The sequence below is a fragment of the Telmatherina bonti genome (genome assembly GCF_933228915.1).
Source record: "Telmatherina bonti genome assembly, chromosome: 2".
In the NCBI taxonomy this organism is placed as follows: Eukaryota; Metazoa; Chordata; class Actinopteri; order Atheriniformes; family Telmatherinidae; genus Telmatherina; species Telmatherina bonti.
In genome coordinates this window covers 16,062,540-16,083,997 of record NC_136620.1, presented here as the reverse complement: position 1 = coordinate 16,083,997, position 21,458 = coordinate 16,062,540, and the positions used below count along the sequence as shown (strand labels likewise).

At 39.7% G+C, this 21,458-nt stretch overlaps 3 protein-coding genes across 3 annotated transcripts in view; 2 read left to right on the top strand and 1 right to left on the bottom strand.

Annotated features, from left to right (window-relative positions):
* The first annotated feature begins 23 nt into the window (after window positions 1–23).
* Window positions 24–6,921, top strand: znf277 (zinc finger protein 277). Its single transcript, XM_079247764.1, has 12 exons — window positions 24–218; window positions 701–914; window positions 1,376–1,455; window positions 1,635–1,717; window positions 2,210–2,301; window positions 2,802–2,912; window positions 3,756–3,888; window positions 4,371–4,438; window positions 4,595–4,691; window positions 5,589–5,631; window positions 6,004–6,178; window positions 6,439–6,921. Exons 1-12 carry the CDS (start codon window positions 158–160, stop codon window positions 6,626–6,628), a joined length of 1,347 nt encoding a protein of 448 aa, XP_079103890.1. The 5' UTR covers window positions 24–157; the 3' UTR covers window positions 6,629–6,921.
* A 1,410-nt stretch (window positions 6,922–8,331) lies between these two features.
* ciao2a (cytosolic iron-sulfur assembly component 2A) lies at window positions 8,332–13,765 on the bottom strand. Its single transcript, XM_079252929.1, has 5 exons — window positions 13,542–13,765; window positions 11,868–12,032; window positions 11,293–11,342; window positions 10,812–10,857; window positions 8,332–8,708 (listed from the first exon to the last, which is right to left on the bottom strand). The coding sequence occupies exons 1-5, from the start codon at window positions 13,663–13,665 to the stop codon at window positions 8,608–8,610; spliced, it is 486 nt and encodes a 161-aa protein (XP_079109055.1). The 5' UTR covers window positions 13,666–13,765; the 3' UTR covers window positions 8,332–8,607.
* A 1,335-nt stretch (window positions 13,766–15,100) lies between these two features.
* Window positions 15,101–21,458, top strand: part of spg11 (SPG11 vesicle trafficking associated, spatacsin) — a 28,401-nt gene continuing 22,043 nt past the window's right edge. Inside the window, 12 exon segments of the mRNA XM_079260903.1 lie at window positions 15,101–15,396; window positions 16,135–16,322; window positions 16,405–16,626; window positions 17,471–17,669; window positions 18,468–18,605; window positions 19,712–20,088; window positions 20,312–20,457; window positions 20,537–20,666; window positions 21,240–21,250; window positions 21,252–21,281; window positions 21,283–21,372; window positions 21,374–21,398. Of these exon segments, the coding sequence (XP_079117029.1) occupies window positions 15,188–15,396; window positions 16,135–16,322; window positions 16,405–16,626; window positions 17,471–17,669; window positions 18,468–18,605; window positions 19,712–20,088; window positions 20,312–20,457; window positions 20,537–20,666; window positions 21,240–21,250; window positions 21,252–21,281; window positions 21,283–21,372; window positions 21,374–21,398 (1,765 nt within the window). The 5' untranslated portion in view covers window positions 15,101–15,187.

Below are 21,458 nucleotides of genomic sequence, written 5' to 3'. Positions count from 1 at the left end.
ACTCTCATAGCGCTCCATAGAAAGACTGGGATGCGGAAGTCACATGGTTCATGAAGCTACCGACACTTCCAAACATTTCTGACTTTGACAGCTGTTCATTTTCGGCAGTACTTCACCATGTGAAGGACTCTGGAGGAGCGCGTTTGCAAGGTCTGTGATGCGCTGTTTTGATCACGTGACACGCAACATGGCCGCCAGCGACACAAGCAAGTCCAGTGGTATGTTAAAATTGAACAAATTATCTGGAATACGTTAAGTTTTTCTGATGTTACATCCAGATTCTGTCGCAAAAAAGCATAAGAAACATCTGGAAGCGTCCGTGAAGCTTCCGTGTCTACCATCTTGACACAGATGATGGTCTGCTGTTGAATCTGTTCTAACATTTAGTGAATTGTTTCTTCTTCTGATAATTTGACTGCAGACAGTTCAGATACTCCATGTGTCCTGAAGACTTGTGACGGTTTGACTATGCTGTTGGTCTTCTTTTTAAACTATTAGTGTAGACAATTTTTCAGCTGTGTTTCAGTCACTAAAGTCCGTGACTGTTTATTACTCCTTGTTTACTCCTGACCAAGCATTATCATGACTTTTTGGAAAATAAGTCTTGTAAATGTCTTCTTTAGATTTATTTCTCAGTAACATACACATCTGTTTGGGGTTTAATTTGTGTTGAATAATCAGAAGTTGTGTCTCCTTTCAGGTGAGGACCGGATATTGGAACCACTGTGTTTTCCAGAGCATCAGCCTGGAAACTCCAGTACTCCCAGTCTGCAGCATCCCAGTGGCGAAATGCTGGTGTGTCTGTTCTGTTCTGAGTCTGTTCCTCTACCACAGAAAGACTTCCTCCTCAGACACCTGCTGCTCGACCATAAACTGGTCATCGCTGACATCAAACTCATTGCAGACCTGCCAAAGTACATTAACTTTTTCACAAGTTTATCATCTTACATTATGATATGTAAACTGGAGTCAACATGTAATTGTGTATGACATGAAAGGTTTTTGAAACTTCACCTATTTTTCTCCAGAAATTTCAGGTTGTTAATAATGTTTTTAAATGATCATTTTGAACTGTAAACATCTTAACAACATATGTCTACTTCTTTGTATTAAACAAAGGGAAAATGTGGAATTGTAATTTTTTCGGTTAATTTCCTGTTGTTTAACTGGTCCAGCCCACTGTAGATCACATTGTGCTGAATATTTATTACCCCCCGTGATGTAATCTATTTAAATTTTTGCCAATATAATTATTGATGCACATTTGTAAAACTGATTCAGGAGAGATATAAATTAATTTTAAGATCATTTTGAGTACCTGGCAGCTACATGTTGTAATGGAGGCTGGGCTGTGGTGTTTTCTGTCCCACATCAGGTACATGCTGTACTGGAAGGGAAGATTTCTGGAGCAGCCAGTCACAGATTTCTGCAGTGTGATCAAGACCACTTCAGCTGGTGAGTAAACTTGGGACAAAACATTGCAGACTAAAACTAGAAAATATTTCATTCTTATTAGACGTCTCATCATATTGTGTTTATTATAAGTAAAGAATATCTGATGACTGTTTAAAGATCCAGTTTCTGAAAAAAGGTGGAAGTATAGAAAAGATGTTAATAACTCATTGTTTCCACAGAGAAAGAAGAACACTACTTTCTGCTGTGTGATGTCCTTCCAGAGGACCGAATTCTTAGAGAGAAGCTCCAGCAAAAACGACTGGTGAGACTCTAATACTACTGCTGACATTTAACTTGAAATATCTGGATTTGCTTCTATTTCTACAACATGGATCCAAAACACACACTTAGCTTCTGTTTTGTTGTTGTTTTGGTTCATGTTGCAGAAAATAACTTTTCTTAAACATTCAGTATTAAACATGTACCCATTTTTAAAGTCTTTGTTTCATACCCATGTTTAACCAGTAAATACTAAACAATATTTATAATAGTGATTATTTATTTATTTGTTTGTTTGTTTATAAATACAGTATACTCGTCCATCCATCCAAGTTGCATAACTTTACAGTGCATTGTGATGTATGCAAAGTTTCACAGATGTCACTGAAAACTCAGCAGTCAGTAGTTCACCTCTTGCTCCTTTATGATCAGGAGTTAGTCTCACTGATGACATTTTGTATCATTCTGTGCAGATTCGACCTAGGTTTGAATAAAGAATCTCTGGTTTTGTGATAATTTCTCCGTTGTTCTGCAGGAAGAGGTGCTTGAACAGCAGCAAAGGGAGAGAGATGACCACAGCTTCCATCGCCTCTGTATGTTCTGCAGTGAGGAATTCACTGGAAATAGGTAACACAAGTTTGAGGCTCCCAAGAACCCTGGAAACCAAATAAATGACCAGATTCTAAGAGAGGTCCTGTGTTCCATCAAATGTATGTTTAAGACTTCAGACAGGATGATTGAGGACCACATATGAGTCTGAAGAGGAAGGGACTGAGCCTTCCAGTAGTAGTGATGTCTGGGTTGGATTTTTAATGGGTCCTGCATATATAAACTAATCTTGCCTGTCCTCTACAACCAAACCAATGTTTACTCTGCTTGAAACAGAGTGGAAATAGCAAGTGGTAAAAACAAATGAGCTGAGATGACCCACGGGCAAGTCATAGGTAACGAGTAGGCCCACACATGACCAGTTCAAATTCTCACAGGATCTTTCTTTACCTGGAAATAAATCCATCAGTCTCTGGTTATCGGCGCCGCTTTTTTTAGCAGATTGGGTTGTAAATATTTATAATTAAAATCTTTATTTTGAGATATTTCTAGAGACGTCTTGCTCACTGTGTTTTTAGGTCAAGTCTGCTGAACCATATGGCCCGAGAACATTCGTTCAGCATCGGGCTGCCAGACAACATTGTCTACTGCAACGAGTTCCTGGAAACGCTGCAGAACAAACTGGACAGGTAAGACCAAACCAGTCAGCACCTCTACACCATCAGAAACCAGACTGTAGGTCCCACTGAGACCAGACTTTGCAACAAATTATAGTCCATCTGGATGAAACTCATCTCACCAGCTCCACCATCTTCAAACTCACCAGCTCCATTGGTTTTTGATAGAAAATGATCCATGTCATACAGTTATGTTGATACCGACAGTATCAAGGCTAGAAAAAGATTTGAGTCAAAGCCAGCGACAGTATGCTGGTATGTCTATCTGCTGTCACGTTGGGAAGGAGCTCCGAACAAGAAACATTGAGAACTTCACAAAAACCACCAACAGACTATTGCTATTGTTACCGTAAAGAGCCATGTTACCGTAAAGAGCCATCATATTTTTGGGATCTATACAACAACCATAGTTTTTAAACATTAATATTATAAATTTTTCACTCACCAATCACATAATGATTCCAACAAATTGTCAAGTATTTAGAAAGAATCCAAGGCGTAATGTCAGCATTGACATGATTGATAGCTATTTGGCAGCTCACTTCCCCCATGTTTTTGCCTGTAAAGATGGCTTTTGAAAATTCCTTCATCCAGGGCAGTGATCCAGATTACATGAAAAAATATACACTTCTTCTCTATTTCATTTAGAAGATTTCATGACAATTTAATCAAAATCTGTTGGTGAATCTGCTTTCGAGTTATGTTGCAAACTAACAGATAAACTAACACTATGGAAACCAGACCCTGGTTATTCAGGGGTCTGCCTGGACAGGAAGTTTGTTTTCTTTTACAGTAAGGGTGTCCCTTTCTAATCCACAAATGGTTCTGTGTTGTCATAAAATTGTTCTCCATCAGTCTGCAGTGTTTGTACTGTGAGAAAACATTTCGGGATAAAACCACGCTGAAGGATCACATGAGAAAAAAAGCTCACAGAAGAATCAACGCCAACAACCGGGAATACGACCGCTTCTATGTCATCAACTATCTGGTAAATAAAGATGGCACACTCATGCCTGGATCAGACTACTTTACTATTTTCATTCTTCAATGTCATCCAGGTGCATGTGTGTACATATCAAAAATCAAGCTCAAATTGTGTGGTCTGATCTAGGCATTACGTAGGATAGAAAATGTACACCCCTTGTAAAATTCCAGGTTTCTGTGATGTTAAAAATAACCCCAAAACAAATCATTCCCAAAATATCTCAACTTTAATGTGCTGTTTAATTACCTGAACAGTTAACCTGGTAGAGAAACTGATCTATTAGAGCAGTGGCCTCCCACCAGGATCTTGATGTAAATATAATTTTACACCATCTGCAAAGATTTTGTACATTATTTTTAGAGGAGATCATGTCTTATTTCTGTGAACGTCTTTGTGTTTTTGCATCTTTTCCTATGTTTAGTGTCTGAAATGCATGGAGACATTTGAGATTTAAAATAAGCAACACTGTTGTTTGTTCTCATCAGGAACTGGGGAAAACCTGGGAGGAGGTTCAAAGTGAAGATGACCGTGAGATGGTTGATGATGATGATGAGTGAGTATCCGGAGCAGCAGCTTCAGGGATCAAGTTTTATGTCTGTGAACACCCATCTGGTTTTTTTTTTTCCTCAACACTTTCAGATTAGATGTTTGACGGTCTCGGTTCCTTACAGGTTTTCCCCCAACTGACTGACATGTCTGTTCTCCACAGAGACTGGTCAGACTGGAGAGCCCATCCAGTTTCAGCTGTGTGTCTGTTCTGTGACCAGCAGTCAGAGACCATGGATCAGATCTACACGCACATGAAGGTAAAGACAGGTCACATGAGATTTAAACACCCTAAGTTTAACAAAAGCTGAAAGTCAGTTTGGTTCACTCATCAGTGACGCATACACTAATGCCTCTATCACAGTGTTTCTTAATCCTGGTCCTCGGGGCCACTGCCCTGCACGTTTTATAGGTAACCCGAATTTAACACGCCAGACTCAAATCAATGGCTCATTATCAGGTTTTCATAGAACTTGGCAAGCAGTTGAGTTAATCTGCATCAGGTGTATTGGAGTTGGTAGGAACTAAAACATGCAGGGCAATGGGCCCCGAGGACCAGGATTAAGAAACACTGCTCTGTCAGACTACACAATTTGAGCTGGACTTTTACCAGACATGTCGCTGACGAACTTTCACTGTTCTGCCTGGTTATGGGTTGTCGGATCGCAGACAAACCTTTACCCCATGGTGTGACACAATGAAAGAATGGCGATCTGGTGTTTGAAACGCTAAACAACCATGACACAGAAAGTCTAGTGTGTGTGTGTGTGTGTGTGTGTGTGTGTGTGTGTGTGTGTGTGTGTGTGTGTGTGTGTGTGTGTGTGTGTGTGTGTATATATATATATATATATATATATATATATATATATATATATATATATATATATGTATATGTGTATATATGTATATGTGTATGTATATATGTATATGTGTATATATGTATATGTGTATATATATATATGTATATATATATATGTGTATATGTGTATATATATACACACACACACAGACCTATGTAGTACAGAAACATATACGTTTTGAGGTTGAAAAACCAGATGGGGAAAAATTAATTCAAATGTGCTGCCTCTGACAGGAAAACACACCTGTGTGTCATCACCAGTTGAAATATCTGAATTCTAACTGTGGTTGTTTTGCAGGAATCTCACGGCTTTGATCTCCATAAGCTGAAGACAGACCTGAGTAAGTAGACTGATTCCAGATCAGCAGTGCTTCATATGAGCATTCCCACAACTTCCAGATGTTTGTGAATGACTCACTTATCCTCCCATGTACACTAAAACAACACAGCCTTCCAGTTAAATATCCCAGTCCTTCTGAAGGTCCCATCCTGTCCAGCTGATCCTGATCAATGTCTCTCTGAAAAGATTTTAACATGATTTATCAGCTAAATTCAGGATGTTGATCTGAATTCTGAGTCAGAGTGTACTGTGTCATGTCCCAGCTGATCAAACAGATCACTGATCAGATTTACTGATTTTGGGCAGTAAACAGTCGGATAGTTTGGGTATGGGTGTGAGGATCAACGCTGTTCTCTGGTGTCTTCCCTCTCAGACCTCAGATTCTACCAACAAGTGAAGCTGGTGAACTTTATCCGGCGGGAGATCCACCAGAGTCGTTGCTACGGCTGCCAGAAGAAGTTTGACGGCAGAGATGATGTCCTGCATCACATCGTGTCGAAGGACCACGTCATGAAACTGCCAGAGATGTCTGTTTGGGACCAGCCTCAGTATGTCCCCCTTCATCATACATTTATATGCTCTACATATCACAACCATCACAAACCATCTCATGTTCTAGCTTGCCCTTAAACTGTCTCATGTCCCGTCTCGTCTTAAACCCGTCCTATGGCTTGGCTTGTCCTAAAACTGTCTGATGCTCTGGCTCCTGCTAAACTCAACACACAGGAAAAACGCTATATAAACCTGATCCATTAATATTATTAGACAAAGTTCCAAATCTGAGTAAAACCGTTTTCCTTTTCTGCAGGTATTACTTCCCCACGTATGAGAATGACGCTCTGCTGTGTACGTTGTCTGACAGCGACGAAGACAGTGGTGACGAGACAAAGCGCAGAGAGGACGTCCCTGTTATAGCAGAGGACATTTCTAGTCTCAGAGCTCTGAAGAAGAACAGCATCCTCAATCAGCTGCTGAAGAACAGAGGATCCTGCTGTTGATTGATGGATGGGTGGTAGAATTTCTCCTCATCACAATTGTTGTGCATCATAGTATCCATGGCAACATGAACAGTGCAGCAGAGGAATATACAGCGGGAGGCTGTTCTCCACTCAGCTGCAGTGAATCTACAACTTCTTTGTGTTGAGTAATAAAGAGGAGCAGCAGGATATTAACAGCTGGATCACATGATACCTGGATGAGCTGTTGAGATAATAACTTAAGCATCTTTTCTTTTCTATGCAGCAGTTTCTTTTTTTACTCTGTTCATAAAGCCAGAACCAAATAAAACTCCTTTGATGAATGTCTCAGATTCTCAGCAAAAACCAAGTTTCACGCCAAACTGTTTTTGTTGTGCAGGTGAATAAGTGTGCAACTGAGTGAGTTTGCAGTGTTCACTCAGGTCTGAGCACAGTCATGTTGCCTGCTTAAAAATATGTGCAGCAGAATCACAACAAACCATTTTCCCTAATAGTTATCCTGGCCCTCTCTTCAGATTGTAAATTACCAGCATCTAGGAAGGTGAGCTGGGCACCACATCTGGAACAGAAAGGTAGAATGAAGCGCTGGGAAGAATAATGCTACTTCCCCATATCACAGTCTAAAGTTAATCCATCTTAAAGATGTTCGCAGAGTACGCCTCTCAAAAATGAGGCTTAATTTAATATTTAACACAGGTGACATACAGTAGGTGCTGTTTCCTCTGAAAATCATACATGTACGTTTTTCTCCTCTCTGAAGTGGTCTTGTCTTTGGTTCTTCTTTAATAATCAAGAGCTCCTTATCAACCTATTACTCCCAGCATTGCCATTTTGATCTTAAAGGCCCTGGTTGCTTTAGCAGCAGGGTCGAATCAACTGTCAGATGCATCTCAATTGGAAAAAACCCTAAACTTCATTCACCTAATGCCTGGTTGACAGACTACTTGGAGAAAATTAAATACAGTATGACATGACACTGACATTTTGATTGAAATTTGTGGTCCTCTCCAGCCTTGGAAAAACCAAGTTCTGTGTGTACAATAAACCTGGATCGTAGCTGGACCTTCCCCGTGAATGATCAGGTTGATTTGGTACTGGAAGGATTCCTTTATTTCCACTCCCCTCACTTTTATTTTTACTTAAACTTACATTTTTAAACATCTTGCCGACACTGCCATTTATTTTGTCTGTTTGACTTTGTGACTGTCTTTTTACAGACAACTATGTGTGTGTGTGTGTGTGTAAAAAAAAAGGGGGGGGGGGGGGGGGGGGGGTGATCGGCAAGCTGTGTTTGTATTTAGCAAAGGTAAAGACTATACATTATCTCCTTTGTCTTAATTCTTTATATTTTCCCACCCGTTTATAAAAAGCATAGTTTCTGATGTTAATAAAAGCACAAAAAATGTCAGAAAACATCAGTAATTTGGATAAATGACTTCATTATCTAGTATCTAACTTTCGTCTATAATGCTGATGAATACTGTACCAGTATGATAATCATGAAGAAGAACACAATCTGACCAGGAGGAGAGGAAGCTAGAAGTGTGAGCTAGTCTGTCAACGGCTGGGACGTCTCTTTTATCTCATGTTTTTTAAAGTCTTGCATGATACACAACTCACACACAACCTCAAACATTTGATTATTTTTAATATATTTCACCTTTGTATTAGAAAATCACCTCTGAAAATAATTGCTTCCTCTCAAAGTTCAGACTTACTTTTATCTGATAAGTTTTACATACAATGATACATTTCACTTTATGTCTAAAAAGGAAAACATTTAAATAAAAGTTTCAAGGGGAAGATCTTTCCACAAAGTGATTTTTGGACCAGGGATGGAGGACGAATGGAAATGGGACAGAAGACATCTCATCATCCAGCTGTCTTGCAGCACATTTTCCACAATGAACGATGAGGAAGTTAACAGTGTTTTATTCCAGCTTCCATTCTGTCTTTTCATTCGTAGACAATGTTGTGGACATGGACATATGAAGAACCGGTCAGTCATCTGGTTCAGTCACACACTGCTCCACAATCTCTCTGAGGTTGGGGTTCTCCATGGCGGCCGCCACTCGTTCCTTGTCATTGATCTGTTTATTAACTGGAGGACAAACAGCTTTAGATTATTTTTCTGAGTTCACGAGTAACAGCAAACGATTACAGTTTGATATAAACGCCTACTACGAGGGAATTCCATAGTTGTCTATCATCAGAAGGGGCGTTATGCATCATTAAGTAATGGACCAAGTATCAGCTGCCAAACTGCTGGATGATTCTGTCCAGAAGTCAAAGTTTCTACCCATCAATCACTGAAAATGTGTGACATCAGGAAATCGAACAACTGTATCTAATCACCTCATTCTTTATAAAATATTCATAGTTATGGATTATTTTCCTCTTATAAAACATTATCTGCTATTTACTAAACAACGTCAATATTGATGTTAAAGAAACATGAAGTGGGTGAGAGCATAAGATAGATCTAAACTGTCTCCTGACAGAGGTATGTTACGCAGGCATCAATTCACTTTCAGGATTCATGTAAATAAATAAAAGCATAAGGTTTGATGTCATAAAGCTGTACAATGTAATAAATCTAGTCCTATAAATCTGTATTAAAGGTGTAATAAATCCCTCCTTCTCCAACAGGTGTGCTTAGTGATCTGACAGAGGATTTCCCTGTCTTTACTTTTAACATGTGCTACACGTGTCCTCACAGGTGATGGTTTATTTTAACCATCATTTGTCTTCAACAGTGTGTCAGCGCGGTACTTCTTCGTACTTTTCCATCAATCCTGTCATTTAACCAGCAGAAGTTCTGGCTTCATGCTAAGGACCAGGAGAGGACATAATATGAAAAGGCAAAGTAATGAGGATGTTAGTTAACATCCTATCTGGAAATCTATTGGCTAGAGGACCTCTGATAGAATTGTTCATTTTGAGGAAAAATCTGAGAGAATCACCTTTAAAAAATAAGACGTCTGAGTAGGCCTGTCACGGTAACAAATTTCACCATGCGATTAATTGTCTCAGAAATTACGACGATAATATTGCGCTAAGCGATAATTGTTGTCATTTCGAGACAATTTTCAACTAAAATAACAATAAAGCCATAATAAGGCAAGTACCCCCTTTTAAAGATCAACATACTTTAATTTCTAAAGAACATTTTGCTCGATATGCAGACTAGTTTATGCTCATCCAGTTCCCAGTCTGCTAAAACAGATCCGGATTTCTCCTGTGGTTTTGGCAATGTGGTTATCTGGAACATATGGTCTCTAAACACCATGTAACACAGTTACATAGTCTGTTCAAGCTCATATAAGGGGACATGTTTGGACTTGACCAGAGGTAAAATTGAATGTCTTTGATCGCCTTCAGTATGTCATTTTTCATGTAATTGTAAAGTTGTGGAAATGCAGTTTGTAACATGTTTGTTCATCCAGGCGATTCATACTGGCTGTGAAATGTTTGCAACATTTTTAAAAATGTTGCCTTTTTAACAATATTAAAGGGCAGCATCGCTTTATCAACCACGCTGTCTGAGTGCAGACTATGTTGTACTGTCCTTTTGGTATTTAATCTGTTAAACACCCCAGTTATTGTGGACTGTCGGGAAGATGGAGATAGCCTGTTTGTTCAGGTCTTTTTTTTTTCCCAGCTGGGAAAAGTGAAGTTGATGATAGTGTTTTATGTGCAGATGGAAGCTTGTTGTATTGCCATGTTTAGCTCACATTGTCTTAAAACAAATGTGGCACTCGAGAGAGAAAAGAAAGCCAAATCAATAGGATTACGTTTGGGAAACTTATTGTGCAAATTTTTTCTCATCATGCGATTAATTGTCTTATTGCGACAGGCCTACGTCTGAACAAAAGGAAAAGGGCTGCAAGAGGAAGACAGGACATCTTTTCATGAGTAAAACTGAACTGGAGGTGAAGCAGAGGATGACTGGACAGCAGAAAGGACATCTGTGGAGTCCCTCTCCAGATGTTAGAAGAGTATTTATTCAAAATAAAGACTGATTCTCTCACATATAAAAAACATCATCCACTTTGATCAAAGAAAACAGTTTATGTGCTAGACTGACCTACTTTACTTGTTCTGTGTTCTCCACAGGATAAAACCATCAATACACCAAGCTGCTGCAGGTGCTTTACCAACACTAAATGCTTTGACATGCCTCTATGCTCTAGTCAAAACTTACTGTCCTCCTCAGTCGAGTGAGTTCCCTCTGAGATGTAAATTTCCAGCTGAAAAGAAAGAGAGAAAGAGAAAAAACAACTGAAGTCTGCAGGGCTCCATGAAAAGGAGGTTTTCTAGAATTTCAAAGATCAGACAGGATCTGAAAATCTGCCTTTGAGAGCATGTTTGGGTCAGACGAGTACAGCGATTCGCTACTGGTGGATGGTTTCACTTGAGCTCCTTATTTTCAGAATAAAGTAACTATAATTAACAGGCAAATTGCACATCTCAGTGCTAGCGTGTAGCATATAGCATGTAGCATCCAGCAGGTAGCAGCATAAAACATGCGGTATGTTACATCCAGCATGTAGTAAACAGTACTGGTGCAGTTTGCAACAGAGTAGACCAATCATCTGAAGGCAAATAAATCCCACTGACTCTAATTTATTATTCGCATTAAAAGGAATGTGTCTGACATGAGGTCTCCCCTCTCTGACACTCACCTTATGTTTGAACGGCAAACATCGCTGCAGCTTCACCTGGAGACATAGACCTGTAGAAACATTTAAAAAAAAAAAAATACAATGATCAATCTGCTGCAGCTGAGAGATAAAAGAGGCTGGTACTGCTCTCTGAGACACACAAAAACATCCAAAGTTATTCTTATGATTCAGCCACAATATCTACAATGATTTGAGTTCTTTTAAACAAACCAGAATGAAGGATTCTCCCTGAATCCCAGTGTCAAGCCAGACGCAGATGACAGAATCCTATATTTAGTTATTAGTTTTTATTTTGGCATTAATGGTCAGGGGATGTGTTGGGTTATGTGCGTATGTGGGTAACGTGTGTGTGTGTGTGTGTGTGTGTGGTTTTTTTTAAATGGGAAACTGTTTTTAATTTTTTCATGTAAGCACTTTAATATGCTTTTGTATGAAAAGTGCTATACAAATAAAGTTTGATTTGATTTGAATCTTATTTACTATGGCACATAAATTATTAGCTGCCACTGGTATTCATCATCACCTCAGTTAGCCGTTGTAGTTTTTCTGTGTCATGTGATCACAAAGAGACTCACCAATGAGAGTAGCCAGGGAACAGTGAGGAACAGTAGGAGAGAACTTTATTATAATGAGGTATTCATCCTCTCTGAGCTCCTGGACTTCCACACATTTCTCCGTCACCACCTCCAACTCCTCCAGGGTGTTGGGTTTCTCTGGGTCCCGGATTGATCGGATTACATCTTATGAAAATAAATTAAATGGTGTCAAAGATCATGAAGGACAAAAGTGACACTGTTGCCAGAGTAACAGTCAGGAAGGAATGCTGGCAGAAAATTGCAGTTTCTGTTCATGAGTACAAACTTAATTAATCAGAAAAATATAAACAAACAACAGTCTAATAGTTTGATTTCACTTCTTTACAGCACAGATGTTTCAGACATTGACAGATGTTTAATTTTCCATTCAGTTCGGGGGCACAGCATCTCACGTGGGCACGTTCTGTGCTGGAATATTAATTCTTCACCTTAAGAGTGTTGGAACAAATAGTTGTAGGTTCCATAAATTCATGAATCTGCAGTTCTGCCACATGTGACCTTTATTAATAACAACATTATTTAAATGGTAACCTAGTGACCTAAATGGATTTGAGAACAAGTCAAGAACAGGAACAACAACATATTTCAAGGCGCTCAGTGAAATAGCTGTATTTCTTCATTAAAAGGATACATCTGTCCCCAATTAAACTTTCTCTCCTAAGCGATGCTCTCTAGATCCAACACTGACAGAATGAGCAGGCCATTTTTTTTATGAGAACTGATTGGTCAGCAGGCAGTGATTTTACACTTGATTTCTTACCCACAGGGCTGGATTAAATTTGCACAGACCCTTGGGCCCAGAGTGTTCCAGGGGCCCCAATCTACACTATAACATTGTAAAAATTGTGAATGATACACTGTGAAACGGCATTTCTAACATCTCTAACATCTCTCAGCCAGTGGTGCCAATAGCAATACACTAGACACTGTGGTGTAACTATCTGGCTTTTATTTACATTTTGTTTCATGTCCAAACTGCTGGTGTTTGGCCTAAGTGGGCCCCACATGGGCCGGGTGCCCATAATGCCCATTGGATAATCCGGCCTTGCTTACCCAGAACATAACCTGCTCCAGAGCAACTAACATTTTTGTTATATTCTGCTTCATAAATCAACATTACTCTGCATTCTATTTATTCTATGTAATTTTACCTGCAAAAACGGCGTTTTGTGGAAATATCGCCCAGTGGCAAGTTGCAGTGTTCTCCACTCCGCATCGTGCTTTAAAACCGTGTAGTGCATGTGCCTTTGTTTTTCCATTCTTATATTACATTTACGTCGGACTCCTGACTAATCTATCTATCTATCTATCTATCGTGACGGAGGCTAACATGAATAAAATGTTAGTGAATACCAACATTGTGTTACTTTTTCAGGTGATGCATCTGGAAAGCTACCAAACAATAACAGAAAGAATGATTATACATATATTGAAAAGGGAACTGCTTGTTAATTCATTTTAATTAAAGTGGTTCTGACAGATTTGATCACGCTTGTCCTAACCTTCCAATAAATCATTATTCTAAAAATAAGTTGAGTAAAGCCTGAACAAAATCTATCAATTCACAGCAAAAGTTTCCGTATTAACGTATCTAAATTAGCCTTTTTGTAAGAGAATCCACCCAGCACCTCAGATCAGTTTAAACACACTTACCATACACTTCTAATGCTTTCTCATCCATCTTTTTGTTCTTTAGGACATTACTACCGTCGACAAGTCCAGATAACTGTAAAATCTTGTTGATAGATGACGATAAATAACTGAACACTATCTCCATTCTTTGAAAAGCGCCATAATAAAGTGACCCAATTAAAGTTGGACCGACTTGGACCTGTATGGCAGCAACATTCCGTTTAATCTGATCTTTATCAATGAAAAGAAACAACAACAGCCAAGTACAACAGGAAACTGTTTACAGGAAGGTCAGTAGCTTGAGCTGCAGCCAATGAGCGTCAAATACGTCACTACACGTTCAAGATAAAATCAATCGAAGACAGATATTTCGATCCTCGATCAGATACCCGACCCAAGAGATCAATTTAAATGTCATAATTTTTGTTCATGATAAACGTTCTTTTAAGTTAGACCAACAAGTATTTCTTATGAGAAAAAGTTGTTTAAAACTATCAGGATACAGATAAAGATTCAGACAAACTGCCTAATCACGTGTTGCTGACAGTAAATTAAACCATGTTGTGGTAATTAAATTTACCGCAATATTTCAGTAAAAATATACTTTTTTATTTTTAATTACATTTTTTGTTGTTTTTCAATAGTTTTTATTTTGTAATCCACTTTGTGTTGCTTGCACGAAAAATGTTTTACAAAATAATTTATTATTTTATTATTATTTTTATGGTTATTATTATTATTATTATTATTATTATTATTATCTAGATACACGCTATCTGATATTAAGTCTGTTTAAAAGGTGTACATGTACTGAATGGGTTAAAATAGCATTTATTGGGGTTTAAGGTACTAAATGTAGAAACCACTGAATTTTGATTCATCATCCAGTGTGAAAATAAAATAGATGTCCATGTATAATATAATGTAGTACATTATATTACCTTACTAAAAGATTTTTTTTAACTTAAATTTCCGTTTCCTACGTGTATGTTTTTCCAGGTGGGACAGACTCTAAGTAAGATTAATATTTCTTCTAACCCACATGATAGTTTTAATCAAGTTAAAGAAAAAAAATTAAACGAACAAGTGGACTCAAACTTCTTCACTTCTTCACGGGTAGCAATTTCCTCCAAGATGCTTCTCTCTACTTAGCAGCACCCACGGAAGTCTCGTTATTTATTCATTTTTTTTAAAATTCATTTTATCTTAAACGCTATCTGTTTCGCCTCAAAATCTCTCCCTTCAGACTGGCATTCTGTCAGTGGAGTGGTTGCCATGGTGAATCCGGGTATCGGGGCTCTATTGATGATGGCTTTTCCCTCTGGTTCTTCTCTGGGTAAAGAAACTCAGAGTTTATTGAACAAACTAAAAGCAGATTATTTGCACCTAAAACTCAGAGTTATTCAGCTCGGAGAAAGTTAACCCAGAGCTCCTGAACTCAGAGTTTGTTTAACCTCCTTTCCGCAACAGTCTATCGCATAACTCATTTCCGGCAGCCTCGGTCAGCTGACAGGTCACGTGACCTGGACTTGTTTACTCGACACGGAAATGTTTAACTTGATGTGGATGTTTCATTTTAATCTCACCAGAACAGTTTTAAAGTAGCTTTTCTGTACAATGTTAATCACGCGATTCAATAGGCGGCACGCTGTCCTTGAGCTGTAAAGATGGTGGAACATGGTCACCGCTGTAACTCCGTAGAGGTGGTTGTTGTTCCGGAGAACCAGCGCTGTGGAGAGGTAGCGGACATCCAGAAGGCTGAACTGTGCCCTGGAAACGTCCTGCTCGGGTCTCTGGATGTTCAGGGGCTCCTGGTGGTCTGGGACCTGGCAGACAGAGAAGCCCATCCGGCTGCAGTGGACGGAACTTTTGCAGAGTGAGTTTATTAGCTTGTTATCTCCATATGTTTCAGACTTCAATGTCTACATGGATTACTGTTTTAATTAGCTCAGGTCAGAGGTCTTGCTTTGCATTTTATGCTGAGAATAGGAATAAACAGAAAATGACCCATTTAAAGAGTCATGGTTTCTTAAATTAACTCGGTTGAATAAAAATGATCATTTTGGATTTACCTTCACTTAAATGTAAATAGAGAACAAAAGCCTGATGAAGATCAGGTTTATTATGTGATATCATTGTGGTTGACAGTTTTATCTGGATTATCTGGATTAGCATCCATTACCAGTCAGATGTTTTACAACACTACACTTATTCAAGCTTTTAAAACAAAATTTCAGGTAATTTGAGTCCAATAAATAGTTTGAAACAAGGAAAAGTGTCATAAATAGAGAAAAACCATAACACTTAAAGGTGGAGGTCTGCTTTCAGAGAAACTGGTAAAAAAAAATCTTAATGACATTAAACTCCTGGCAGGACACATACTCTAGTTGGATACAGATGATGAACTCCAACATGTTAACCATGGAAAATCCTGGACACATTTTTTTTTTTAAAATATCATCCTTTTGTGTTTATATCTACAGTCACTGTTTAACATTCCTACACTTTTTCATCGTTTTTCATTTGTTTGATTGTTCATTAATCCCTGGTTGATTATTATCAGAATGAAGCGCTTCTTGAATAACAAGAAGACTGTTTTTCTCTTCTTCGCCAGCTTCTGCTGGGAGGAGGTGACGTCTCAGAGTCGATGTGTCTCCAGCTTCTTCTTGTTGGCTGTGGGATCTTTGGGTAACTTCAAGCTGCTGGAGGTGGAAGCAGGACGATCTGCCCCCACTTCTGTGCTGTGTGTGTGTGAATGCTCTGCAGATTGTCTGCTGCAGGTTGTCAAAGAGCAGAACCCGGGTGAGTAGGCTACCGCAGAGACTCAGCTGCTGCTGGAAAAACATCTAATGGTGACCTTTATGGTGTGCCCATCTGGTTTCAGGTGTCTGTGAGTTGCAGTCGGTGCGAGTTTTATCATTTGTGGCCAGAGTCTGCTGCGTGCTGGTGAATGGTGAATATCTGCTGCAGTTGCATTGGCAAAAAGATCTGAAGGACTTGCAGTTCTTGTCCTGCTGCAGCCTCCAGACAACCATTGGCAATAAAGCTGTTCATCACTCTGTCTGCACAGAGACCCTGTTCATCCTCAGCTCCTCTGGAACCATCTGTATCCTTCCTGATAAAACTTTATCCACCCAGTATACCACAGCAGCTCATCTTCAAAACTGAGATGAGCCGCTGGATGTGAAAGAAATACTTCTGTTAAACTAAACCATCATAATAAATTAGAATAGTAAAAAATAGTCAGAACTTTGAAATATGACTGAATAGAAGTTTATTAGCAACACAGGGCTGCTAGTGATTTTTTTTCATCATGAAAAAATGATAAATAATGGTGTTATTATGGATTAATTTTTGTGGATTTACCATATAGTCTTTAAATTAACACTACATTTTGTAGCTGGATTCTACATCGTACATTGTACCTCCTGGACAGGATGTAAATAGCTGGGAAATGTCTGTAGATCAGTGAAAGGGTAAGTCATCCATCACAGTTAACGTCATAGAGCACAACTGTTCCTGAGAAACTGGTGATGATATAAGAGGTAGGGCTCAGGGGTGTTGGAGATCTAGTTGAGTTTTGAGATTAAGGTTAAGGTGAGCATGTTTACAACAACCACAGCTGTTTAACAAGTAAATAATAAAAACATCAAAATCCAATTGAAACAGAGTAATTACCGCCAAAGCTTCAGAAAAGTCAAGTTCAGCTGTGTTTAAAGCCGGTGACAGAACCTTTCTAAATAACCCATCAGCCTCTGTCAGTCCTGGTTCTGGTGTCTGTTTCTCTGCTTTGCTGCAGCTTGCGGCGGAAACCAGTTTTTCTTGCAGTTATGGCGGAAAACACTCTGAGCTGTGCTTGAAGTTAGAAACCATCATTCCCATTGGTTCTGTGCTTGTCTTTCCACTACGCTCTACATCTTAGAAGGGTTTTCTTTGACCTCATCCTCCAGCTGTGCACAGCCTCCCTGATGGCCTTCTGTTGGCCAACATCGACCTTCCTGCCTACTTGAGTCTGGCAGAGGATGATGCGATTCTCTCTTCCTCGTCTTCCTCCTTCACTCTCCTCCATGTGTCAGCTGATCTCAGTACAGCTGTAGCTGTGACTCTGTCTCACACAGCTGTTGCTGTGGATCTGAACCACTACTTCAGGTAAAATTCAGTTCTTCTGTACTTTTATCATCATTCCACGTCTTCAGCGGTGTTGATTTATCTGTCTCTTAGCAACATAACTCAGAAAGTTAAGGTTGATTTTGATTACATTTTCAGGAAATTTCTGATGAGGAAGTGATCCAATTTTGGGTGCGATCAGGATCTCCTCCTAGAACCAGGACATTTTTAAAGGATTCTTTACAATGGGGATAATTTTGCCACTAGAGCTTCTAACTTCAACCACAATCTCTGTCAAAAATAAAAATTTGATTGAGGTCTGTGCAGTCTGAGTTCTTGTAGTGTTATGCTGTTTCACAGTTTCATGATGTTGGCTCAAAATTCTGGATTAATTTAAGACAGTTGATCCAATGTCACTGCTTGATGTGACAAAAAGAAACAATGCTCCATCTGTACTGTTGGAAGTTGGATGCCTTGTTTTGTAGGAAGCCTCTGGGAGATTAGTGGTTGTAGATATGGAACCAGTCAGGAGGGTTATAAATGCTAGTAAAATGTTGGAGCAATGTAAGATATATTGACGAGGATGACAAGGATCTACGTCCAATGTTCCCTCCAGTATAGCATCCTCGTCGAATCCATTTGATCCTGTTTGGAGACGTGATTACAGAGACAGCTCTGCTGTTTACCAGCTAAAAGTTTTCTGACTGTGACGGTCTAGCTGTATTTGGAAAAATATTTAACTCCTCCTCCTCATTGTCTTAAATGAATCCTCATTAAGACAGAAACTAACTTCCCTGGGTTCAAGCATTAAACAGAAACCTTTATGTATCTTTCTTCAAGGGTGTATCCAGACCACCTACTGTGTGCTGCCCCTCAGTCCAGACTCCCTCTATGGCCGAAGGACCCACTAGACCAGGACAGCCTATCCAGCTCCAGTTCCAGTCTTGCAGCTCTTGGATTATCCTTCAGTTATGATCGGTAAACGCTGACACAGATCCTTGGTTATTTGAGGTCAGAGTTGCTTCCAGTTCCAACCCGAACATACAGTTCAGCTTTATTTGTGTAGCGCCACTTCACAACAATGTTGTCACAGGGCACTTTACATGCACGAATCAACAAACACATCAGGCCAGTTCATACATAGCCTATAATAGAAACCAACTGCTTGCATCGAATCATGACTTCGATCCAATCCCCCATCCTGAGCATGCACGAGGCGACAGTGGGAAGGAAAAAAAACTCTCTTTTAACAGGAAGAAAACCTCCGGCAGAACCCGGCTCAGGGAGGGCAGCCATCTGCCTTGACTGGTTGGGGTGGAGATGACAGGAAATACAGATCAACATGTACAACTGCACTTATTCAGGAAGACCTGCAGAAAAAAGGAGAAATAAGTTAGAGATGGCAATATAGTCATAAATTTATACATTTATACATTAGAGAAATAGATCGAGATACTTCTTAGTGCATCAGGTGACGTCCCCATTGCTACATAAGTAATGGTTGGCTAGACTACCCATAACTATAAGAGCAAAGAGCATAACCTGGACAGTTGGGTCCCGTACATGCAGGCTCCAACTCAGGAGATGCTCATATCCTAACTATAAGAATCATGAAAAAGGAAGGTTTTCAGCTTGATCCTAAAGGTTTGAAGGGAGTCTGCTCCCGAATCCACAGTGGGTTCGAGAGGCAGACTTCAAGTTAACTGTGTTAACACAAGTTATTTTCTTACCAAGTCAGTTTAGGACTGAAAATATGATGCTAACACTTCATGTCATCTTTTAGCGATGTTGCATAATTACACCAGAAACCAAAGCAAGGAGAGGCTGACGTGGCTGTCATGGTAACAGTATAGTAGTGTTAACGATGACAGGATGGCTTGTTTGGGGTGTTTAGTAGCATTTAGTCACTCTGACATTTCCAAAAGACATTATATCCTGAGACGTAAAGAAAGCTGAGGACTACACTTGGTTTCTTTCTGATGAGCACAGTCCGTGTCTTTTTCTCATTCACTATCAGATGGACAGGTAGGAAGCTGGTAGGAGATCATGCTTGATAAAAATCTGTTTTACATCTCTTCCTGCAGCTCATGGGATGCTCATCTGACATCCATGTATAGCAGAGCCCAAACAGCTGCTACCTTCTCCTCCATCCAGCCTTCCAGACCCTTCTGGGCCTTCTCGCTCCCCCACCTTAAGTCCCACCCAGCTTCACCTTCAACCCACAGCAGAGCACCTCCCGGTGGGACAGCCGTGGTTTTCTCTGTTCCAGAGTCTTCGTCTTCATCTCTGCTCAGTGTCTCTGAGTTTTCTGTGCTCTTGACTTTCGTCACCCCTGGCAACAGACAGACCACAGTGGCATTATGGGACTTGGAGTCTGGACATGTGAACTACCACCAGACAGAGGGGGAGGCAGCCCCAGTGCAATGCTGTGGAGTGAGACAGCACCGACTGCTGCTTAAGAGTAAGGAAGGTTTCTGGAACGTCATTGCATATTTTATTAGCCAGGAACAGGAAGGGACTGACATTACAGATTGAATTTATATATATTTATCTTTCGAGCTAACAGAAGTTGTCATGTTACATTTAATGTTTAACTCATAGAAAACTGAATGCCTTCAGGAAAAGCAGGTTGTTCTTAAAAACAAACCAAACCAAAATCAAACTTATCATTCTCCTATCTCCAGAGACCGGCATCTTCCAGGTCCTGTTCTCTGTGTCCCAGCAGGATCTGCTGAGCCGATTGATGTTGTTTGGCAGTGCAGCCACAGTAGATGCAGTCTGTCACCTGAACAACTGGGGACACTGCTCCATTCCCATCCATGCCCTCCAGGTGGGACGCACCGTCAAACTCATTTATCGTGATTTACCAACACACCACCAGCGTCACCTGATTATTCTGTGTTTTACAGGCTGGGCTGAAGAATCGTCAGCTTGACACCGTAGATCTTTATCTGAAGAGCAAAGAAAATGTCCTGAACCCATCAGCAACAGTCAGTGCAGCTGATGCCCCAGCAGACTCCTCTCTGAGCCTAAAAGACGGTATGTACAAGGCTATATCTATCTATCTATCTATCTATCTATCTATCTATCTATCTATCTATCTATCTATCTATCTATCTATCTATCTATCTATCTATCTATCGATCCATCCATCTTATATATATATATATATATATATATATAATATAATTATGTATATATATCTATATAAGATGGATGGATAGATAGATAGATAGATAGATGCAATGGTGAAAGCATGTGCAAGGCATTTACCCTTCTATTGGGGGTATGCCTCTGTTTAATACCAAAGGGTGCATACCGAAAAATCCTAATCCAGATACATGTCCTGTTACATCTCTATAAAAACATTGAACCTCATATGGACAATTTAGGAATTACATCTACTTTTATGAAAAATATTAGTTAATATCTTCTATATAATTTTCACATTAATCAAATTCATCCCATGGACCAGATTATACACCTGGTATAATCACAGAGTGGCTTCTTTATTTGTTGTTTGTGTTTATAGTCACTTTCATCACTTCAGCTCGGTATAAAAACTTTGTGCAGCCTAGCAGTGTGACGTTTATGTTCCTTCTGTGTGTGCAGGTGTGCAGGAAGCTGTGTCCCGCATTGGAATTGTTGTGTTCAGGCTGTCAGGGATTCGAACAGTGAAGCTCAGAGCCGACAGTTCTCCGAGCAACTGCTAAACATCACCATGAGCTTCATCAATACTCAGATCCCGCTCAGTGCTCTCCTCTCCTCACTGTAAGACATCATCTTTATCTGACTGTAAGTCCTGTGGTGACCTCCGTAAGCTGAAGATGT